The sequence below is a fragment of the Electrophorus electricus genome, chromosome 13 (assembly GCF_013358815.1).
Source record: "Electrophorus electricus isolate fEleEle1 chromosome 13, fEleEle1.pri, whole genome shotgun sequence".
In the NCBI taxonomy this organism is placed as follows: Eukaryota; Metazoa; Chordata; class Actinopteri; order Gymnotiformes; family Gymnotidae; genus Electrophorus; species Electrophorus electricus.
Genome location: NC_049547.1, coordinates 8,778,544 through 8,802,271, shown reverse-complemented (window position 1 = coordinate 8,802,271; position 23,728 = coordinate 8,778,544). Strand labels below are relative to the sequence as shown.

At 40.2% G+C, this 23,728-nt stretch overlaps 1 protein-coding gene across 10 annotated transcripts in view; it reads left to right on the top strand.

Moving 5' to 3' along the window:
- Positions 1 to 23,728, top strand: part of LOC113571348 (pleckstrin homology domain-containing family G member 3) — a 37,095-nt gene that overhangs the window by 9,779 nt on the left and 3,588 nt on the right. For 7 of the 10 annotated variants that reach the window (XM_035532813.1, XM_027000222.2, XM_027000224.2 and 4 more), the window contains 15 exons: positions 9,328 to 9,800; positions 14,222 to 14,322; positions 16,158 to 16,227; positions 16,323 to 16,369; positions 16,863 to 17,013; positions 17,490 to 17,621; positions 18,798 to 18,980; positions 19,282 to 19,374; positions 19,494 to 19,580; positions 19,669 to 19,702; positions 19,958 to 20,059; positions 20,332 to 20,358; positions 21,431 to 21,441; positions 21,818 to 22,213; positions 23,162 to 23,263. In XM_035532813.1, the coding sequence (XP_035388706.1) occupies positions 9,328 to 9,800; positions 14,222 to 14,322; positions 16,158 to 16,227; positions 16,323 to 16,369; positions 16,863 to 17,013; positions 17,490 to 17,621; positions 18,798 to 18,980; positions 19,282 to 19,374; positions 19,494 to 19,580; positions 19,669 to 19,702; positions 19,958 to 20,059; positions 20,332 to 20,358; positions 21,431 to 21,441; positions 21,818 to 22,213; positions 23,162 to 23,263 (2,009 nt within the window). Of the gene's footprint in view, positions 1 to 3,853; positions 4,336 to 9,327; positions 9,801 to 14,221; positions 14,323 to 16,157; positions 16,228 to 16,322; positions 16,370 to 16,862; positions 17,014 to 17,489; positions 17,622 to 18,797; positions 18,981 to 19,281; positions 19,375 to 19,493; positions 19,581 to 19,668; positions 19,703 to 19,957; positions 20,060 to 20,331; positions 20,359 to 21,430; positions 21,442 to 21,817; positions 22,214 to 23,161; positions 23,264 to 23,728 lie in introns of all 10 variants that reach the window. The other 3 variants (XM_035532814.1, XM_027000229.2, XM_027000223.2) reach the window with 3 other exon arrangements.

Sequence of the window (23,728 nt, the reverse complement as noted above, 5' to 3'; positions counted from 1 at the left end):
TTGGACAATTGATGATTATAACAACTCAGCTTTTGAATTGTGTGTACATTTAGTATAGTTCAAAGAGTTTTTATTAACACAGGCTCTTTGGTTCTGGATTTTATGATGGTTTTAGCTAGGCTTGAATCATCTGTGTAACAATTGCAGGAATGTCTGTGAATCAAGTTCAATTATTTTTATATGATTTGAGTGCACTGTACCTCTACAGACAGAGTGGAAATATTTAGTAATGGATAAACCAAACCTTCATATGGATTGTAATTTGACAATCCTGAATTTTTTTGTGTGGGTTTCTTGTATTTGGCTGGCAAATTGTGCTTGTCACCCTGTCTGAAGAATGCTGGTATGGCAGTGGTTCTCTTACCTTTTGTCACATAATAGTCAACAAAGTTGGGTCTGGGGAGAGGAAGCAAGAGCCATACCCCCTTCTGTCCAACAATATTCCCTAAAGTGCTTTTCAGGATTACTGTGTTCTCTGGCTGTATTTGAGTCCTTTTTGTTAGAAGCTCATCTTTCACTGTTTTCAGACCTGAACCTTGAGGAACTAAAAGCTTCCTTCAGCACCATGTCCGGTTTCATCAGACTGTGTACCTAGATGAATAGATGACCGGTTGAGAGAGGAAATGGGAATTGTGGTTTGTTTGGGGTTTTTTTTTGTTTTGTTTTGTTTTTTTGTTTTTGTTTTTGTTTTTGTTTTCCAAAAAATGGTCAGTGCCATGGAAAAAAAAGAAATGCAGACATTTTCAAGAAGTGGAAATGCCTCAGGTTGAGGTGACCAGTACTGAAGGGTCACATATTAGGCTGCTGCCCTGGGGTACTCTTTTGATCCTTTTGATCATCCATCAGTCCCGTGTATTTTGTCTGTTTTAGGTACTTATATGTGGTTTCCCTTTATAATATGTTTAGTGTATTAGTCCACTTTGATCAATATGCATAAATTGGTCAGTAGTGCTTTGTACTTTGACAGTGCCAAAAGAAGGACTGTATACAACTAATGTGCTTGACTATCAGTCTAAATGAAATCCGTTCCCTTTGACCTTTTGAGGAATTTGTTTGGGCTTGTAGAATTTACTGACCCAAATGAATGTATAAAGTTTAGGGGTCTAACTCAGTTGATGTCTCCAGAAGCATCTCTCAGTATTCCAGACCTCTAGGCACCAGAAAACTTGATTGGAATGACCGAGCTCTAGATGATGATGATGATAATGATGATGCTGATGTTGCTAGAGTGATAAGGATCCAGAGCCCTTTTGGTTCTTTCACTATGTTCCCTGCCCCAGGGCATCTGCAGAGTCAGTGCTTAGGGTAGCTGAATATCTCTCCCATTCAACTGTGGCCTGAGAAGAATAGCATCTGCCATGCATGAATGCTGCAGCCTAGCAAAGACGAAGAGTGTGTTGCCTTATCTGTCTTTGTGGTCCATTGAAAGTGGGTTTGGGACAGGAATTTACTGTCTTTTTACTGCAGTACTGCAAGCCCCACCTCATTCTACCCCTCTCTCGGAGAACTCCGTATTTTCTCAATGACTTCATGTTACAATACTTCCTTTTCCAAATCTCTTCCAGTGGATTAAACCGATTAGCCTTTGACTTTCTGTGGCCCCATTGCACTTTTGTTAGGATCTTCTAATTATTGCACAGTGAAAGACCTATTGATGATGATGATGATGATGATGATGATTGGAAGGGGGCAACTATTGTGAACATTAGCTTAATGAGGCAGACCATGTAGCCATGGAGATTTGCTCCAACTATCTCTTGTTAACTTGTGGCAAAGAGTGGCTGTTCATGTCTTAACCCAGTTGAGGGGAAGTTTCTAAAGCTTTGTTTCAGGCTAACCCTTCTCCGTTTCAGGCAGTTCCATTGTAGACTAACCCTTCTCCATATTGGACTGTTCCATTTCGGGCTATCCCCTCTACAATGTCTGCTTATTCGAATTCCACACCCTGCCCTAGTGCACAGAGTATGCTGTCATCTGGGCTACACTCCACGCTGACATGCTAACAAGGTCACAGGCTCCACTTTGGATTTTCAGCCTCAATGCTGAAGTTTACAATGAGCTTACACCTCCGACATGCCTCCAGACAGATGGCCTGTGTTGGGAGGAAATGGAGACTTGAATAGAGGCACTTTAGAAGTGGCCAAGGAGGGATCTCTATAATGGCATTGGGTTAATTGGCTCTGTTGACTCCTGCTGTTCTATGGAAAGCTTGGATGACTGTGGAGATCAAATGTTTATGCAAAGGTTTCAGAAAAGTAGCTGCAGCAAGCCTTTTGATGTGTGGACTATTGAGAGTTCATTGTTCCCCTTGTGTTTTTATGAGATCATCCAAATAAACTTGAGACTTTTCACTAGTTGAATCTGTTTATACTGCAAAGTAAATATGTTGGGTCTCATCTTCCTATTTGATTTGACAAAACTGCATGGAAAGTTTCAGATGCTGATCTCCATTGCCCTGCCTGTGTGGGTTTTTTTGTTTGTTTGTTTGTTTGTTTGTTTCCCCCCCCCCCCCCCTTTCTTCATTATTGCCACAGTGAATTTTTTTTAAGTTGAATATTCATTGTGATCTGTCTTCAGCTTATGGCTATCAACATATTTCATGCATTGCAGAGACCGTTTTCCACACTGAAGCCTGTAATATCTCCAAATTATAAGCCAGAAGTGGAGAAATGTAAATACTTGTATGGAATGCATCATAAAATAGCATTTTTAGAGCTATGATCTTGATGTGATGGTCTATGAACTCAGCTGGTCCTGGGTCTTTTGAAGAGAGTGAGACTCTGCTGTAGTTGTAGGAACATATGGCATGCATGTGGAATGGAATGCTCAAACCAGTTGTTTTAACTTCTGTGCATTTGTTACAGTGGTCTGTGATAAATGTTCAGTGAGTTTAAACCAGTGTCCAGCATCCCGGTTATCTAAAATGTTGGCTTGAATTGTGTTTATTCCTTGCTGGTAGATATTTGTGTTTGCTAAACTCTGGAGTAATGACTACTAATTTGGTTTTTAAAAAAGTGCAAGTGATAGAATGTGTCTTCTTCAGAGATCATAAGCTACCATGTGGGTGTTTGTGCTTCCTGCTTCCTGGAAAGGTCATTAGTTATAGTCGCAAGATAAGGAACATTTTAATTTCTTTGTCCTTTATACATTCGAGAACCCTATAGTGGCTGGGCTTTATGGTGGGTGGTGAGAACCCTGTAGTGGCTGGGCTTTATGGTGGGTGGGTGTGGGAGAGGTCTGCTTTTTTTTTCCCCCCCTCCGGATATAAATTTAAATGTGAATAAGTCTGTCTTAACACAATAAAAGATCCCATGTTGCCTGCTAAAAGATCATGGTGACTCCTGCACAGAATTGATGCTATAAAAGTGACAACACATAAAAAGTTGTAACTGCCAAATTAGATGCTTCCTCTGGTTTGTCTGCCTCCAGTGTGAGAGGCAGAAATAAATGGAGTATTTTTAGTGGTTAATTAGGAAAAGCAAATTACTTTAAAGAGAAGAGAAATAACTAGTGGGAAATTGACTGTGGATTTGTCTGCGTCTCCATACAAAACTAGCTTTCTCTATAGAGCAAGACACTTAGTGAAACCATTCTAAAGTTTCAGATGCTTAGCATTTGGCTCAATGAAGGAAAAGGAAATTTCCATAATACCTTGTGTCTACCCTCTCCTAATAAACAGCATAGAAATATGGGCAATACTCTAACACAACATTCCTTATGTGATGTTTGTGTGTCTAGGTCCTAACATTTCTTTATTTGACATAACTAGTGCCATGAAAGAATGAGAGTGTGATTTGCCCTGGTAAACAGTACTGACCCTGGGTCCTCTCTCTCTCTCTCTCTTCCCCCTCAGTAGCAATGGTTGGAGTGAAACTGGCAACAGTCGCTTACAGACCAGCACTACTAGGGAGGTGGGCCTGACATATGATGTCATTGAGGACATTATGAAAGCCAACTGTTCTCTGCCAGAGCCGCCCCACTTGCTTCTGTGTTGCCTCTGTCTGTGGTCTACAAGGAAGAAATTTGCATGAGGCCAAAGCCCTGGCCTCAAATTTCCCTGCAACACGTTTTAACACTGGCAAAGAAGAAAGGGCAGCAAAACAACATATTTGAAAACAAGGCATATTCTGTGGAAATGCATTTGAACATTTTGCACTTCTCCCAAGCTGCAACCACTATGGAGATGCATTTCTATTGGTGCAGCAAATTTGGCCTCACTGGTTAAAATTCCTAGGCATCTAAAGCACAGATGTGTCCAACTGCTGCTGTTTTTGTGGTTTTATGGCCTGACTTTGTAGGATTGTCAGAGGATGAATCTGCGGAGTGACGTTGATGGTGAGTGGCATTATGGAGGCTGTTTTAATAGTTTGCTAAGGGAGTGTCTTCATTTGCAGGGGAGTGGCACTGCCTCCTCTATCAACACGCATTAGTCAGATTGGAGCTTGTGTCCTGAAGTTTGGAAGGTGACTGGTAAGAGACAGAAGCTTTCAGAGGAAGGACGTGTCTTTTCACTTTACAGGAATCTATTTTGTCACCATTCATAATGGCTGACACCTAGGTTGTTGAGTTAAAGCTATTCAGCTCATTGCCCTGCCAGGTTTGTAATTTTTTTTTTTCTAAGCTTTTGTAGATTTTTCAGCACATTCATTTTCATGTATAAGACTAAGAGGATTTATCTGCTTTTTGTCAATTTTACACACACGTGTGTGTGTGTGTGTGTGTGTGTGTGTGTGTGTGTGTGTGTGTGTGTGTGTGTGTGTGTGTGTGTGTGTGTGTGTGTGTGTGTGTGTGTGTGTGTGTATATATGTATATGTTTACTGTAAGATTTTCCTACCTAAACATTATTTCAAACAAAACATTGTTGTATGCTAAAGCAATAAGCGAAAGTTGATTTGATCATGTGACTGTAGTTTTGGGCAAGCATTATCAAGCAATGAACATTTTTGGCCTCTTGGGGATCACTTGTGGTGTTCCTGTCCAGGAACTATATGGTAACTGCTTTGACTGTGTTGCAGTTGCAGGCAAGAGGAAAGGCAGCCTTCAGGTGTAGGTGACATTTGCATCCAGTCAAGTCTGAAGCTAATTTTCAGCTGCCTAACTAGGAATTATCCTGGAGAAAGCCATACTTTTTGACATTTAACATTCAGGAAGTGCTCTTGTTGTGCAGCAAATGTTGTAAGTAATCAGACCTGTAAAATGGCTAACTTGATCATGGCAATAGAATAGGTTATGATGGCAAAGTAATTACTTCTTCTGTTGAAGATCTGGCATTGAGGTTACTTTTTTCTGTGGGAACACTGGGAGTTGCAGTTTTCAGAAAAAAATAACCTGTGCTTAAATATATGCTACACCTTCATTATGTTGCATTATAATGTACATGCTTTTCACATTGTCTGCAAACTTCTCAGTTAAAGTGGTTGAGCCTGAAGTAAAGGGGTACAATTTTTTATTTTTTTTCCCCCTTCAAACTTCCACACATAAAACCTGGTGTTCTTTTTGTATAGGCCTGCTTTGGTTTGAAGATGCTACATTGTACCTGGAAAAAATATCTAATTTTATAGGTTTCATTTGAACATGAATATCCTTATCTGAGCTAGCCGCTTTACTGAATGCATAATGAGGCATGGAGAGGCACTCTGGGCATGCTCTTTTTGATATACTGTGCTTTTAAAGGAATACTTAAGACAAACATTACTGATAATGTGGAAAAAAGCCTTAAGGATTTTGATATGGGGCAAAATTAGTCCTTTTTCATTCTTAATGAAAGGATCAAATATAAAACTTTGAAGAAATTGAGTATTAAAACAGTCATTTGAAAAGTGATGAGATGTTTTTGAAAAGGCAGTATTTTTAGTCAGTTAAATTATGATGTCATGTAGGTTAATGTCTCGTTAGCTGTGGTAAGTGACGATGCTAAATGTTGGTATGAGCTTTCCACAGCACACTCCCAAATACTACACTGCCCTTGCCTTGAGTTAAGTATTAGTCAGCTCTCACCCCCTTTGGTTTGTCAAGTGGCCTGATGCTGCTCCATAGAAGAGCTCAGTAAATGTAAGGCTGCCAAAATAACGCACCATATGTACTACAGCCATTTAAACGCACCAATGAATACTACAGCCAACAACTCTATTTAGCTAATACACAAAAAGTCTTAAACAGAATAGTTAACACTTAAGAAACAGAACTATTATGCACTTGTGTGGACTTGTATGGACATAGTGCTCCCACTTTGAGATGCTTTATATACATGGAATTTTTTTTAATTATCCATGTATCTATAAGTGCCAAAGTATGATGAATTCATTTAGAGTCCTTTTTCCATAACCGTTCGCACAAGTCACAGCACTTCTATACAGAAATTCTTCCACTCCCTGTCAGGAAATTATGAACATGAATGTCTTCCTGGAGGGTAAAAAAATATACCCACCCTGAGTAGTTTCTCTGACATCTTTGTTTCCTGCTCATTCTACTAAACATTGGCCGTGCTTTTCTGTTCACATTGTACTTAGAGGTCTGGACAGAGGTGCTCACTGTCCTCTGTATCTTAACTGATAACTTTTGCTGTATCAACATCTAACTTTTAAAGAGGGGGAGGTGGGTGGGGGGGGGGTGTTTGGGGGGGGGTCCAAAAAGCATCCTAGCCGTGGAAGAATGTGAATTGCACCTCTCAGCTGTGAGGAATTTTGTTGTTGACCTCACTGGAATGTGGCCACCTGCTAAGGGAGTTCATTTGGCAAAACACTGGCTAATTATTAGCTACTTATTAGCAGTAAGGTGTGGTTTTTTTTTTAGCATATTTTCCATACCAGCTTTGAATTTTTTTTTTAAAGATTTTTCCGCTTCCATCAAAGATTTGAGTAGATCAGTTTTAAACTGCTATGGTCTATTTTTCAGGACACAATAAAAATAGTGTTGGACTAGATTACATTCAATGCAAAATGTTCACTGCAGACCCATTTTAGAATAGGCCTAATGTGTCTGCAAAACCAGCACAAATAATTTTACAGAACAATTAGAAGTAACGGCTGGTTTGCATAAGCCTCCTGTTGAGGTTGTAATGGAAAATGAAATAACTAACTTGAAGTCCGGCTATTCAAATTTGTGGTTTCAAGATTCTGCAATTTCCCAATAGGATTAAAATTGCCACCATAAAGACTGTTTGAGACTGTTTTGCCTATCTGACCCAACTGTTGGATATGTTCTTGCTGTTGGACTATTAATCACAACAAGATACCACAAGAGGAGTCCTGTCTTCACTCCCCCTCCTCTTCTGACTGCCTTACTCATCAAGCATAATCTTCATTCTCTGCTGTGTTCCAACACAAACCTTTCTCCACTGGCTGTAGCCTGGTTGTGTCTGTTTTTCACTCTGTGGCAAGCAGCCCAGGCTGTAGCAAGCTTATCTAAGCCTGCATGTGTCCACTGCCTCATTCCACATTCCTGAGCACCACAGGCTTGGATACAACAGATGTGATCACAGTGCTGTCTTCAAATAGCTGACGCAACTGTCTGTGCACAGACATCTGGGAAGGAGACCTTTCTCAACAGGTTATCAGTGTAAAAATACTGCCCTCATCAGAGATCTTTTTATCCAGCACCAGAAATATGCAGAATATGTAGTGGTTCAAAGCATGTATTTACATTTTGGGGGGAATTTAAGTGTAGAGACAGCTCCATTTGCTGACTTAACCCAAGAGTGATGTGTGCGTGCAATTTACCTTCACTTAAGTGTTTTTGGTTTTTTTTGTTTGTTTGTTTGTTTGTTTTTGTTTTTCTCTTTTGGTACATTCAAACCATTATCTTTCTAGGTTGTAGCGTTTGGTGCATGCCAGGCCTTCAGATTTAATGTGAATATTTTCATTGTATAATTTCTTACATCTGTTCGGTTGAATGGGCTGCTTTATTTCACATCATCCTTAACAGGACCTGCCCAGACTGCACACCTTAAGTTGTTTCAGCTTCCTTAAAGTTTTAACATTTTACTACAACAATACAGGGTGAGGGCTAATCTTATTGTTTGGTACTAAGGGCAGTAGAATGTTTTGGTAGCTATGAGTGCATGCTTGTGTGTGCATGCACATGTACATGATGCAGCGTAAAGGAGTGTTTCTGCCTCGCCCTGCCTGGCACATGGGCCATTGCTAAAGGCAGAAAGGAAATGAGAATTTGAACCTGACTTCAAGCAGGAAGTGGTAACACTGATGATGAGCCATGCTAAACAGCATTCCATTCAACTTAACTTGGCTTAACCTCGTCATAAACTGTCTGTAGAAGATTCTAAAATTTTAAAGGCTCCGTAAGGTCGAGTTAGAGAGCTGGCTCTACCAGCTTTGTGCCACTGATATCACCCCTGAGTCACAGAGAGCTGATGGGGAGTAGCAGCAGTTAGCCATACTCATTTGGAGGCTTGAGTCCGCATGCTTATCTGCTGATCATGAAACATGCAGACAGGTTCTGTGATATCATGCTGAGATCATCTTTTGACAAGTCTGTACTGCAAGGATGCGTGGGAGCTAGATGGAAAGTGTGTGTATTAAAATGTAATTTCTTAAAGGAAGTTTCATTTGGCTTGTCTACAGGACATATTAGGATATTCCTCAAATGGATTTTTGCAATGAATTGACATGGCCCCAAAAATATGCACCAATTGTTTGTTTGAGGTTGAAATGTGATATTGTTATCCCAGAAACTAGATAGCGTCTTTCCACTTTTTGTTTTGGCCTTTACTCTTCTGTATGGTGGTGGTGGGGGTCAGGCAGAAACTGTTACACCAGCTCAAAATGGATGATCTCACTCTGTTTGTTATGGTCTGAAACAGTGGTTTAACTCTACACAAACAAGACCCTGAGATCCCAGCTACCCACTCTGTCCCAAGGCTTATTCTCCTGTTTCCTCCTTTGTGTTTCATCTGGTACCAGTCCATGTGTAGAGTAGGAAATGGCTGTGTTTTTTGAGCAGAATGTGGAACACTGTAATTAGAACATGTTGATAATCACTGTAGACAACCACTCCACTGATCATGGGTCCTTTTGGCTTATGGGAGCTGGTTACTGTACAGTGGAATTCCAGTAGAAAAAGTTAGGTTTTTCATGCAGAGTGAACATATTCTTTGTCGGTGCAAAGTTTTTCTTTTTTAAGGCTAATGAATGACACATTTTGAATAACATCCATTTTAAAGATGTGGTACCTTCTTAGGTCAACAGCTGAGAGTAATACAAATTATAACAAATAAAAATAAATAACATTTTAAAAGATGGCTGTAAAAGTCATTGTATTTTAAACACATTTACCAACTTGCATAAATTCTCCTTTCTCTCTCCATGACAGAATCTCCTCGCTTATCCAGCGACTCCTCCGTCAGTGGCCATGACCCTGCACTGGCAGACTGCTGCTCGCTGTCCGGTATTGAGCACTCGGAGGATGAGCGGCCAGTGAGCACCATCTCCACACTCTCATCGGGCTCATCAGGCGAGGGCCAGGGCAGCCTTTTCCACGACATCCCCACAGCCCCAGCTGTGCCCTTGACGCCCACTGGCCCCGATATAGACCTGGAGCTCAGCCCTGCTAAGGAACGGGAGGGACCCTCGTCCCTGCCAAGACTTGACCCATCCAAGGGCCAGCACGTCAGCAGCGTGTTTGGTGCTGGAGCCTGCCCACTGCGGCCAAACACAGATGAGCCTTCGCCTGTCGCCACCTTAGCCATGATACCCAATCCACAGCTGACATACGTGGACCGTGTCGTCATGGAGATTGTTGAGACTGAAAGGATGTATGTCAGGGACTTGTGCAGTATTGTGGAGGTGAGTAGAAGGGATTTCTTTCAGGCAATTACATTACCCCCACCCTGCCCATTGGCACAGTTGCCTTTTTAAAGGAACTTGTTTACCAGACATGTAGCCAAGAGTGTATGGATGCTGCCAGTCAAAAGAGAACATATTGCCAAATGCATAGTATTATTAAACAACAATTAAATTTAGCATTTAGTATTTTTAATCACACATGAAGATGTACTCTTCAAAAATTGGCTTCTTATTTTCTTTCGTCATCCTCAGTTTCATAAGCTAATTAAATTTAACTAACTGACTGTTTATCAGTTTTGTACAACAAAGAAGATTTTGTGAAGTGGCTTTATTTGGTCTTTATCAAGAAGTGCTAGACTTTACACCTGGAAAAGCAACATTTAATGCATCTGCAATCTTTCTCAGGGTTCATTGGTTTAGCTGAAGCTTGTGCAGTTTTCTCTGGTTGGAAAGGAGAACAAATTGACTGCCTCTTTTTGTTGGTTTTCTGATTATATTGCACATTATTGAGTTTTGATGCCTAGGAGCTGTTTATAATAAAAGATTGTGAAGACTGTGTGCTATGGCTGCCACTTTACTTAATATATTACAGCAGGATGGTATTAAAATCATAAGAAATATATAATATAATTACATTTGTAGGAATGGTAATTGTATCCCAAAAAATTTACAAAATCCCAAACTGGAACATCATAAAACAGAGGTTTGTGTGGATTGGTGAGCAGGGATTTCTTTCATTTTGAGGCTTCCAAATCAACTGGTTTATATTTTTTCTACAGCAATACTATGCTGAGGATGCAGTACTGCTCTAACAATAAACAGAAGTAGGAGTGGGCGATCTTCCCAAAAAACCATATCAGGTTCTTCTTAACACCCATTCACAATCCATGATCTAAATTATGATCATTCTTCCCTGTCTATGGACTTGTTTATCAGTGTCATAAATCCCACATTGTAAATGGTACCATAGCCATAAATAGAATGTGACTGCCTCAGTTACCTCTTTCTGTTTGCTACCTTTTATCTTATTTTTTATAATGTTCTAATGTGTATGTCAATGATAACTGTTTGTTTTGGGACTTCCTGAGATACCAAAGACTCAGGTTGTATGATCTGAGTGAAATACCCTTGGCATGTTCCTTCAGATAAGGTGGATGAATAGATTTGTTGAATTACCTCTGAATATGATGATCAATGCACAACAATGTTTATAGATTACTTTGATTTGAGAAATGCCTGACTGTACATAGCCATCACTTTCACACTACTCAGAGTCCCATTTTGGCACCAGCTCCTTAGCCATCATGCTGCTAGGTTGAATTGGTTTTAAAATGTCACAAACGTAAGAGAACCTATGGTAGTCACCTGGTATAACATGCCAATCAGCACAGCCATTTTATAACCAACCATTCTGTTAGTTTGTGAACTTAGATGGCCAGAAATAGTGGATGCATGCTTTTGTAAAGTTTTGAAACATTAGTAGGAGAACATATAGATTTTTAGATTCCTATTCTTTGCTTGGAAATATCGTTTCCAGTATAAAATTATCATATAGCCCATCAACAAATGTAAAATATATAATCTGGTCCTTGTAGGGCCTGTTTCTGCTCTTCATCAGTGACCCAATGATTCTGTTCATTGATCTAATTGCCTTGAAACAGCAGGTGGCCCTGGTGTATTTAAGCCACTTCTGGGTAATAACATGGCTGGAGTAAAGTCCTGTGCTGTGCCCAGTTTTGTCTTTTATAGCCGTATAATTCTTGTCCTACCCACAACAAAACAGCAGGCTGTAGAGCTTTGGCGTTAACCACACAGTAGCAGTTCATGAGTCTTTCCACACAATAGCATAGTGTTAGCTGTGACTGGTGCCTCTGCTAGCAGGACCATTTGCTGAATATGAGAATTCTTTGGGGGTTTTTGAGGTTTCTGCAGGTGTTGCGCCCTATACTGGAATGTGCCTATATTCCTCCCTTTCTGTGGCTGCTGCAACTTGCTGCACTTTTCATTCCGCAACCTTGCAGTGATTCCAAATGGATTTCCCCCACAGATGGGAAATTTGGTGAAGGGCTGAATCCTGCTCTATTCATCTTCATCATCACCTGTCAGGACCTCTGTGCCCCTAGCTCAAGTACACATCCACAGGAGGGACTCATGGCTGGAGCTGACTACCATTTTCCAACAATGCTGAAGAAAATACCAAATCCAAAAAAACAAAGAATAAAAATGTATTTCAAATGGGAATCTTCAAATACAGGTGTTTTTTATTCCTGGATAAATATGCAGTGCATGCAAGAGATTATGGTCAAAAGGCTTTTGCATTGTGATAAATATAAAGTCATACTCTGCTCTGAACCAATTAATCTGCAACTTTCTTTCATGCTTTTATGAGCATGCATGGAGCAGACCGTGTGATTTCACTCATTCAGACCCTGCCACCTCCCCACCCTGCAAGCTTCTGATTAATTGATTTCTCAGTTACCTCCAGTAACCAAACTCAACCAAAGCTGGGATTCAAACCTATAACCAGTAACCGAATGCAGCTGGGATTTAAACCTGTCTTGATGCAGGAAATGAACTGCTGCTTGTATTAAGTAGTGCTTGCATTTCCCCATCCCTTGGCTCTCTCCACAGTTCGATGCTCTCACTGAGCAAAAATGGAGTTGTGCTACTCGTGGCTTGTGGTCTGATCATCCTTCTCTGGGCTCCATGGGCAGGGCAGACATAAACTACTGCAAAATGCCCAAATATGGTGTCCCTCACTCTCCAGAGCAGACTAGAATGAGCCCTGTATGGTGTTATTTGGTCACACTTATAGGTGTTGCATGTTACTCAAGAACTCCAGTCCCCCAAAATATCAAAATCTTAACCTGATTCCTATTTGCCTACAATACCAAGTGCTGGAGGATAGCATACTCATACTGGTGCACACAAGCTGAAATTACTTTCATGATATAGGTGGTGTTCTTATTTTTTCATACTCCTGGTAATATTGATACCTAGGATTGGTGTTTTATCCAATATTAAAGCAAATTCACATTTCTGAATTGCTGTCAGAAGTCTAGAACTGCTTAAGCATGGACAAAATCCTGCTCTGTATGACCTTGCAGAAACCCTCTGATAAGCAGTTAATGTGAAATTGGTCAATATAAATCAGGTGAAACTTTAACCAAAATTTTGTTAGATTGCATGAGTGCCTTAATTTGTCATTATCCATTTAAATATTTATTGTGAATACCTGAAACTTCTTAAAAATTGTAAAGGATACTCAAAGAATACAAAAAAGGACATAATTTGTGTCCATGTTGAGCCCTTCTACAGCAACAGTATTGCAGAGACCAATGTTCTGACAGTAACAAATAATGTTGTGGGACCCCGTTGGGCTGTATTATATAGTTTGAGTATACACTTGAAAGTTTGTCTCTCTGAATTTTAAAATGGTGATGGAATGAGCAGAATCTCTCATAGACCTTGACAGTGTTAGTATTATGAAAAATGATTGGGTTTCCCACTGTAACCTCTAGTGGTCTGAAAGATGGATTACAGGCTCTGTCCTTAATGCTGCTTTCTTATTTGAGCAGTAGGCTCTGTATGTGTGGTCCTGCTTCATCCTGCCTTAAGAAACACTCACACGAGTGGAATTCCCCAGAACAGAAAATAATAGCAAAAGCGGTTTCCGTGTGTCTTTCTCTTTGCCTGTCTGTGTGCTCATGTCTAGCTGCATGTGTGTAGGAAGCTGGGCATGTGAGTACAAGAAAAAGTTGCACACTACCACACACTGCAGTAACCTGTTTTTATTACAGTTTCTATGAAAAGTTTTGAAAGGTTTTGGGGAAACTTTGCTAACCACTTTTACTTTAAACTTGAAAGAAAAACACATGTAGACCCTAAAATAAGCATGAAAAAAATGAGGGTCAACACTGGTATTCTTAGCAGTGAAATGCTTCCTGATTACTTATGTATGCCAGGATTCTTGTGTCCATGTCTGGTAACTGTTCAAGTTTGGGACATGGGGAAATAAACAAGATGCCTTAGATCATAAGCAGATGCTGCCACTGGGTTTTATGGAATAAATGAAGAAAAATAGCGAAAGGTCACTTCTCAATTGGTCTGGATACACCAATAGAGCTATGGAGCAAATCATGTAACACATTACTGCCCTCTGCTGACATCCTACAGGCATCACACTTTATGTCTGTGTAAAGCTGTAACACACTGTAATTTTAGGGAGGTTATATTCCAGGTCCTAGATATGGATTAAATTGGTCTTGGACTAAATATTAGAGTCATTAAAAGTCCATTTTAGTCTAGGTATTAGACTAATCTTAATCTTCAAAACGTGCCTAAAAAGACTGAAGAGAGGTATGCTCCATAAATGACATGAATGAATTTTAAAATCTTTTTCTCTAATTGCTGTTTTACAGGACTACCTGGCTCACATTATAGACACTAGAGACTTGCCTATTAAGCCTGAGCAGGTTTGTTCCCTGTTTGGGAACATTGAAGTCATCTATGAATTTAACAGGTAAGAATCACCTTCATGTACTATGTAAAAGCAGTACTTGATACAAGATGAGCCATAGTACATGTAACTCAGGAAACCAGAGAGTGTCAGATTAATCCAGATAGTTCTCCAACAAGACCTTTATGTCAACTGACTTCACTGTAGCCATAAAGGGCATTTAAAGAAGGCCTGAGCATTAACCTATCAGAGAAACAGTTACTCTAAATGACAACAACTTAAGTCCTTGCGTAAGTCACAAGGTGTACCTTAATTGGACTAACATGTTGACCTTTATGGCAAATGGCCATTTAAGGCAAAGTAATTTTTTAAAACAATTTGCTCTGATCTGCTGACACATTGTGGAAAGAAGGGAAATCTCTAATGAAGGATTTTACTGTGTGTGTGGGCGGGAGAGTGGCTCTGTGACTATATGCATGTGTGCGTGGGGTGGTGGTATCTGTGGGTTTGTGCGCGCATGTGTGTGTGTATGTGTGTGGGATATGTATACTATAGCGTGACTGTTTGTTTTGGTCAGCATGTTGTTGACATGTGGAATGAGGCTTTACTTTGTCACAAGAGACCTTTTACAGGTGCTGTGTTTAAATGGATATGCTGTGCTGGCATATTAACCTGTCACTGATCTGACAAGAATGCACACAGTTGGGAATATGCATCTCAAACAGTAAAACTCCTAAAAGCCACACACACTGCCTTGTTGGCTGCCATTAATGTAAACAAACATACATACATACATACATACATACATACATACATACATACATAAATTATAGAATTATTTGTCTGTTTTCTTTTAGAAGGGCATGCTTTGTAGGCTTTCTAAATTGGGTTTTGCTCATTTTTAGACATCTCTACCTATAACACTGCAGCAAAGGCACAACATGGGCTTAACATCATCATGTGTTCTCCCACCACTGTCTTTCTACATGGGGGGAGCATGAGCCATATAGTGCTTGCTTGAGGTGGTCACTAACTGAAGCCACTTTAATGGTGTATTAAATATGATATACTGCTGAAACCTACTGTGGTTGTGGACTGGGGACAATATACCAAAATAAACTGTGGCCTATAGCATGGCAATTATTATTGGGGGTTTTGACAGGTTTTATATTTGTGGTATAATAAAGGGGTTCCTAAACATTGTGCACAATGGTCAGAAGAAGGTACTGCCTGAATAAAGTGTTAAATAAAACTCTAGATTTGAGATCAGTCTCTATATGCTGTAGCATCAGGTTTTATCAGTAATCTCACAAATATGGTCACTTTTGAATAACCTGAGATATGATTGTACTATAAAGTTTACTTTCATTAATTTGTTTTTTAAAGACTTTTTTTCAGTAGATACATAAAGAGCCTTTTATGTAAAGGCAAACAAAATTGTTGTGTAGTTTCAGATTCTGCAGTTTTGAATTTTAATATTTGCTCTATCGATTTACCTATTATACATTGTCTTGGACAAAAGTCCTCTAATCACTCACCAAAGCTATTTGGCTTTCACATACAGTATATCTCTATATAGATATAAATATACTGCCATCTTTACATTGTGTGGGTGTGATTTTATTTTTATATATATTGTGTGTGTTTGTGTGGTTGGTTTTTTTTTTTTTTTTTTTATATATAATATATATAGTGTGTTACCTTCAGACTGGTAGCTGGAATTGTTTTGCATGGCTATATTTGAGATGCATAGAAAATCAAGTAAATATGATTCATCTTACGATGTCTGTCTTGAATATAACTAGTCTTTATTCAGCTAGCCTCTCAGTGCAGTGTTTTAAAATGGTCAGTATACAATTATACACATTTTGTCACTTCATCACTTTTTCTCTCCACAGTGAGCTGTTACAGTCTTTAGAAATGTGTAACAGTGATCCTGTGGCCATCGCCTCTTGCTTTGTGAATAAGGTACAAAGAACAAGTCTCAGTATAAATGCATGCAGTGTTTCTCACACCTAATCTATTCAATACACCAGTTCTCTTTTTCTTTTTCCTATCTGCAGAGCCAGTATTTTGACATCTACACTCAGTACTGCACAAACTACCCGAAGTAAGTGGATGAGCGACATTTCTTTTCCTGAGTGATTTGCTCCACACTGTGAGTGATCATTGAGGCAGATGACACATTGGCTCCTTTGAGATCTCGATTAACTCTCCTCCCCCTGTGACATAAAAGGCAGCCCCAACAGAGTGACAACATCCTCACGCCATCAGCTTTCTGGCGTCTTGCTCCACTAGCACACGTCTCCAGCTTCATCAAGACTTGAGGGGGGAGTCTTGTTAATTGACATCTCAGAGGAGAAGATGTGTCATCTGACTCAGTAGGGGGGGTGGGAGGGTATGTGTATTGTCATTCTGATGGTTGTTTCCATGTCCACTACCCTGCTGTACTGTGGTTCCATACCATATGTGAAACCATGTCAACCATGCAGAGTTGCATGGTTGAGCTCATTAGCCCCTGCCAAAGCATGTCTCTGTGGGGCTGTGTGGTTCAGTTGTCTTTTAATCCCTTACCAATCCCTGTCCCTCATTTTCCCCCTTAGCTCAGTAGCTACTCTCACAGAGTGTATGAGGAATAAGACTCTGGCCAAGTTCTTCCGGGACCGGCAGGCATCTCTAGCGTGCTCCCTTCCTTTGGGCGCCTACCTGCTCAAGCCCGTCCAGAGAATCCTGAAGTACCATCTTCTGTTACAGGCATGTGCCACTTAACCACTGAATGCAGAGCTGCTTGCCATTCATATGGTGCTGTAGAGATGGCTGCATTTAATACTAAATTCCTTTTTTCCCCCTCTCTTCATCTTATTTATATTTGATGTACCTGTGATTTTGTTCAGATTTCTGATTGTGATTATAAACCTTATTGAATGACAGAATGAATCAATGAATTGTGAACTACAGGAAGAAAGAAAGACACAGATGTAAAGTAAATGTGGGTCTTGGATTATGGATTTAAATACTTAATTTTTCCTTTCACACACCACATGTGGCTTATGTTCTCTCCCCTTGCAATATCTTGTCGATTGATATTGCCATCATCAATGAATCCATAAAAGTCTCAGACGACTATTTTCTTAGCATTCATTAGTTTTTGTTTGTTTGTTTTATTTTTACAACAAAACAGCCTTGAAGATCTTCATCTCTCACTGTGTTTTGTCTTGTCACTGTCTCAGGAGATTGCCAAACACTTTGACCCTGAGGAGGAGGGCTATGAAGTGGTGGAAGATGCCATCGACACCATGACAGGGGTGGCCTGGTACATCAATGACATGAAGAGAAAACACGAGCATGCTGTGAGACTGCAGGTGACTGGCAGCATGCCTTCACTGACACTGGGGCAGTTGTAGTGGATAATGTGATTAACTAGCAGTAAGAAGGTTGCCAGTTCAAACCCCATCTCTGCTTAGTTGCCACTGTTGGGCCCTTGAGCAAGTCCCTTAACCCTCAGTTACTCAAATTGTATTCAGTCATAATTGCTTTGGATAAAAGCGTCAGCTAAATGCCATAGATATAACACAAATGCAGGTTTACAAGCAAAGAACCCTGCTGTGTTATGAAGTCTGATGAATATTAGTATTGTGCCTAAAGTGTGGCTTTACATTTGCTTGGCTTAATTGCACATGGTTATGTATTGTTCAGTGATTTATGAAGCACTTTAGGAAAGGTGCTCCTTTTTAATTATTTCTAATTCATGTTTTTATTACATGATCTTTTGAAATGACTTTACTTCTACAAATCATTGCTGTTACCGGGAGGCATTATTTAATTCATGTCAAGGAACAGGGAGCATAGCTGGTCTTCTTAATTAGACCAGATATGAAAAGAAAAATGTTCATCGTATTTGGGTCAATGCTTGGGTCATTTATTTAAACTACAACTCTACTACTGTACATGCAAAAGCAAACAATGCCTTGAGAACATTTTTACAGAAAATGTCAGTAATTTCAGTAAAATGACATGTTGTTGTTTCATTTTTGTATGTCTGATGAATCAGTCCTTCAGAGACATAAGGTCAGAGCAGGGCCATTAGCATTTAAAAGAACATGAGTAATTGGTCTGAAATGACCCATTTACCTTGCAATGACACACGTACCCTGTGTGAGTCCAAACACCCAGAGCACTGCTGCAGAACCAAGCTAGCCTTTACAAAGTTTTTTGTGATATAAATGTAAGGAATCAAGGGATTCAGAGATGCTAAATTTAACCAGCTCATAGGTTTCTTAAAGTCCTGTCAGCAGGTATGTCGATGGACACGGTAGTTTACTATGCCAACATCCAGAGGCTTTCAAGAAACAACAAATGCCTTCAATCCCCTAAACATAATGCACCATTCTCTGAACTCCTAGAGCTGTCAAGTGTTAAGCTACCAATGTGCTACAGTCAGTAGGAGGGGTTTGAATGGGACAATGGAGCGTAGGCCATTTGGTTCAGGTCCTAATTTATGGTCCATGCTGATGGGGACCATGTCTGCTTTTCTGTAGGAGATCCAGTCCCTCCTGATCAATTGGAAAGGCCCTGACCTCACAACCTATGGCGAACTGGTTCTTGAAGGAACCTTTCACGTCCACCGAGCAAAGAACGAGAGGACACTCTTTCTCTTTGAAAAGATGCTCCTAATCACCAAGAAGAGCAGAGAACATTATGTCTACAAGAACCATATCACGGTACTGGGTGATCCATGGCTGAGTGGGATGCTAGGGATTTATAGCCCTAAATATCTATTTTTGCCCATTCATAGCTCAGTTTAGTGAAGGCCAGTGGTTACATTATAGTACTTCTGTACTCTATGACAAGTTGGCACCACCAATCTGGGAAAGGCTTAAAACTGCTGCAAAATGTGCTGGTGCATTGCTAATTGGCAGGGGTTAGTTAGGCCTGCTTTCTTACCTTCTCACTGAGATCATGGTCAGGGCCTTCTACTGGACCCTAATCCTATTGTTCTGATATTTTGTGTATTATTTTCAGTGTTCCACTCTAATGTTGATTGAAAGTGCCAAAGACTCCCTTCGCTTCAGTGTGACCCACTACAAGCACCCCAAACAACCTCACACAATGCAGGTATGTGAGGCAACCCTACATGAACTCTTCACAAATAATCCATCAAAGAACCACAGCCCCTTATATTACCCAGTCTTCATTGACTTGGTTTGTGATGCCTACCTTTTGGCCATCCTTAGGCCAAAACTGTGGAGGAGAAAAGGCTGTGGGCCCATCACATAAAGCGACTGATTTTGGAAAACCATCATGCCATCATACCACAGAAAGTATGCGAGCTTCTAGAAACCATATAACACGAATGAATGTTATTGTGATGTGCAGTTTTTAAGATGCATCTTGCACTCTTCCATTTAGGCCAAAGACGCCATCTTGGACATGAGATCTTCTCGTGAGTTGTTGGGTTGTGGTGTGCTTTTGTTTGCTTGTTTTTTATATACGTGAATGGGGAGTTAAATGCACAGGGGAGTATTATGTGTACGTATATGAAATGTGAAAAGTTAATTTCTTATTAACTAAGACAAAGTATCTTTGCATGATACTGCACAATATTTTATTTGTGTTAATCTGTGTGTGGGTGTGTGTGTGTGTTTGTGTGTGTGTGTGTGTCTCTCTCTCTTGCTCTCTCTCTCATTTTGTTCTCTAGGCCCAGTGAAATATCGCTACAGTCCTGAGAGGTCAAAGAAGCTTGGCTCTGATCAGAGTGAAGCCTTCCCCGCTGAAGCACGGAAGGGGCGAAGGCGCTCAGGTCAGACTGGCCAGTGAAAAGGGTTTTATTTGTCTTTAGTTAGGTTTAGATGCTTTGATTTAATTGTGACTGCACATTTACTGCACACAAATTTAGACTGCACGTTTCTAGTGGTCAGTGATTCCTTCATTATGAGACATATTTTGAACATATGATTTAAATGAGGCGGGGGTTTCAAATGGGCAATGATCAGATTTAATGGTCTACATTTCAAATATTTCCTTACTTAGATGAAGCCTAAATGCCCATTTTTCTCTTCTCTTTTCTCACAGAGCCAATGAGTGTGAGCAGTACAAAAGGTAATGTCTTTTTGTTTTGTTGTATCAAGTATTTTACTGAATCAAGTTTCATGTTATACAAGAATAATAACTGCTTAACAGAAGTTAAGGATGGTCTACGTTTGAAAGTCCCTTATTTGAAAAAAAGAATGATTTCAGTGTTTAAAACCATTTATGTCTGCATAGTGTTAATTCAGTTTTAAAAATGAAGTTGTGGCACCAAAACCAAGATCAGGGCTTTACTTCCAAATAAATGAATAAAAATAAAGACAAACGATTTGGTCAAAGTAGTAATGAGGACATCTCCTGAGAAGCTAGCGATTTGCAAACATAAGAAGGAAAGTTCAAAGCCCAAGTCCTGCCCCTCCATCATTAGGTCCACAGCAGGGACAGGGTCATCAGCACTTGCAATCTCTCATATGGGAGCCATGTGCTCCATCCTTCCCATTGTCAACCTCACCTCGCTTTGTTTCAAATCCTTCCACTAGCCAAGTGGGCCCTCCTGCAGGAGATCAAAGAGCACAAATCCATTCACCACCTGCACACACAATGATGTTAATTATGGAGCCCATCAGCGAAGGACTTTGTCATGTCACTTCCTTAGTGACTGCAGACTTAGTTTTGACCTCTGATCAGCACTCCTCTATTATGCATTTTAATTTGCAGATAATAAAAGAAAAATTCCAACCATTTCGTCCATCTGTTCTCTGGCACTCTTTCTCTTTTATGACCACCTGAAAGTTGTCAGTTGCATGACAGGGCTGTCTCTGTCCTTCACACAGAAAATAAGTCAGGGGACAAGTGAATCCCTCTTAGGCAGCAACATGTGGCTCAAGTAGGGGAGTTTCTCATCCAAATCTGATCTAATTTGATTACCATTGAAATCCTCCTTATGCTGGTCTCCTTTACTGACGTGCTGGTCTCCTTTACTGATGCCATGATCCGGTGTTCGGTGTGGCTAAAACAAAATTTCCAGAATTGCTGTGGGACATGATAGGCAGAGCCATGTAGTACTATTTGTTGACCCCTTTTTTTATGTCAATTTTTTTCCTCTTTCACCATCTCGTGATCCACATTCTTCATAATCCTGTAGGAACTCTCAAGGTAAGCCTGCACACACAACCATTACTTGATTAATATTTTACCTCCCAATTCCATTGCATTTGAAGGAGCTGTGACGGTGTGTCTAAAATGCTCTGAAAAGATAAGCTTCAAGGGATTGACTAAGCACTTTTTTCTAAGCTTATATTTTAAAAAGTCAGCATACCTGTGATTGGAAAACCCAGGGTGAATGAGTCAATATAAAGTATCTGAAAATGTAGTTAGGAAGACTGAAATGGATGTGCCTTCCAATCTTGCATGCATGTAATTTGGATTACATCATAAGCAGTACCTTTAGCTCCAGGCAGGCTGATATTGGAGTGTACCAGTGAGGTTTGTGCAAGATTACACCCACATAACTCTATCACTTCACGTCCAGCATGCAGACAGTGTGGGCACTTTGTTGGTGGACAGCAGCCGGCTCCCTCTGCAAACTGCGGGTAGGGTGACCATTCTGAGCTCCAGCCAGGGCAATCAGGAGGTGCCCACCACAGAGGGTAGCAGGTCTGAGTGGTTCCATCTCCGGACAAACTCCTTGGACCGGCTAAGTGTGACCAACCTGGAAGTCCACAGGCTGGAAACCCCATTCCAGCAAGAGAAAGAGGAGGAAAAAGAAAGCGAGGTGGTGGAGGAGCAGGGAGGGAGTGGCGAAGAGGAGGAGGAGGAGATTCTGGTGAAGGACGAGCAGGTAGCTGACTTTGCCAGCTCAGTGTTGGCCGCCATCTCCTGCTGGCACTATAAGGCCAGAGCTTTGCTTTTCACTCAGGTCCCAACGGTGAGACTCACTGTCACCATCTGCATGCTTCTGTTTCATGTCTTAACCCCACACCCCTCCACCCACCCCAGTAAACATCCCTGTTGGTCAAACTTCCATCTGTTGCATGCTGCATCTGAGGTCTGCTAATGCCACTGACGGTGCTGCCATTGTAATCCATCTGTTTCTCACAGTACATGTTGCATCTCTTAAGGGTGTTGTTCTGCACCTGTATGCATGGCTATTCATCAGAGCTAACTATGTTATTATGTTAAATGAAGGTCTACATGGGTCACCAGGATACGTATATGTGAAAGTGAGTGTGTGAGCTCACTAGGTTAGTGCTCAGAGGGTTTATGTATGTGTGAGAGTGCTCAACCAATTATTAGAGAAAATAATGATCATCAAAGAACTGAACAATAACTGTTAACTCGTGTGCTTTTAAATGTATAGATGTGTGAAGATATGCATGTTACGGTACATGTTAAGCAAAATTAAAAAAATGTAATGTAAATTTTAGAATCTAAAGCAGAAGTAATTGTGTTAATACAACCTCTTGTATAATGTTCTGAGGGCTATGCAATATCAGTTGGATTCTGTGATTGAAGTTTGACATCAAAGGAAAATTTCACTCTCAAATTTTGGAGGTGAGAGGAGGGCAGCTTTTGAAAATGGCTCTCTGCCTCCTATAATCAAATTTACCAAAGGTTTCCATTATGTTTGATTTTATCCCATCACAGAAGCAGTCACTAAAGGTCAGTTGTCTTGTTAAAACACAAAAAATCTCTGAAGCCTTCATACAGATTGCAACTGTTTGTAAAAGGATGAACTGCTGCACAGATACTGAACTAAAGAGCATTCCCTTCAGATAGGATGCCTTCCTGTAGGCACGTTCAACATGACAATATTAGTATTACAGTTGCATAACATTTTCATGCTTCTGTTCTTTTTTTCTGTTTCTCTTTTAAGGATGGAAACAGGGATGAGGCCAGTGAGGAAAATGAGCTGGTGTCCAAGAGAAGTGCAACACCTGAAGAGGAACAAGAAGAGAGTTGGGTTCTTGCTGAAAAGGTGAAGCACAGCTACGGGCTTTGACAATGAATGCTTTTGTTCCATCAAATTAAAAACCTAATGTGATTAGTATTGTTTATTGTAAAAAGAAATATCAGGGTATCCAAAAACAATATTGCTTATTGCTCATTGTGATTACAACTTTAATTTGAATCAATTAAAACAACAATAGATGTAAATGTATCTAAAGTCTAACTGGGTGAGTATGCAAGTTCCCCTGCTAAGCACCTTGTTCATTATGTTTTTTTAACTTTTTTCTTTCTTTATTTAAAAAAAAAAAAAAAACCCTGATATGACCAGTGTCTCCATTACATTTGCTTCTTACCCAGACCTGACAACACTGTTCTCTTGTGCCTTATCTCTGCTCTGCAGTCCTAATTTCCTTATTTCCTTATGACTCCAAGAACAGTCAGCATCAGACAACAGGTGCTCGAAATGAGCCTGCACTTCATATAAAAAATAAAA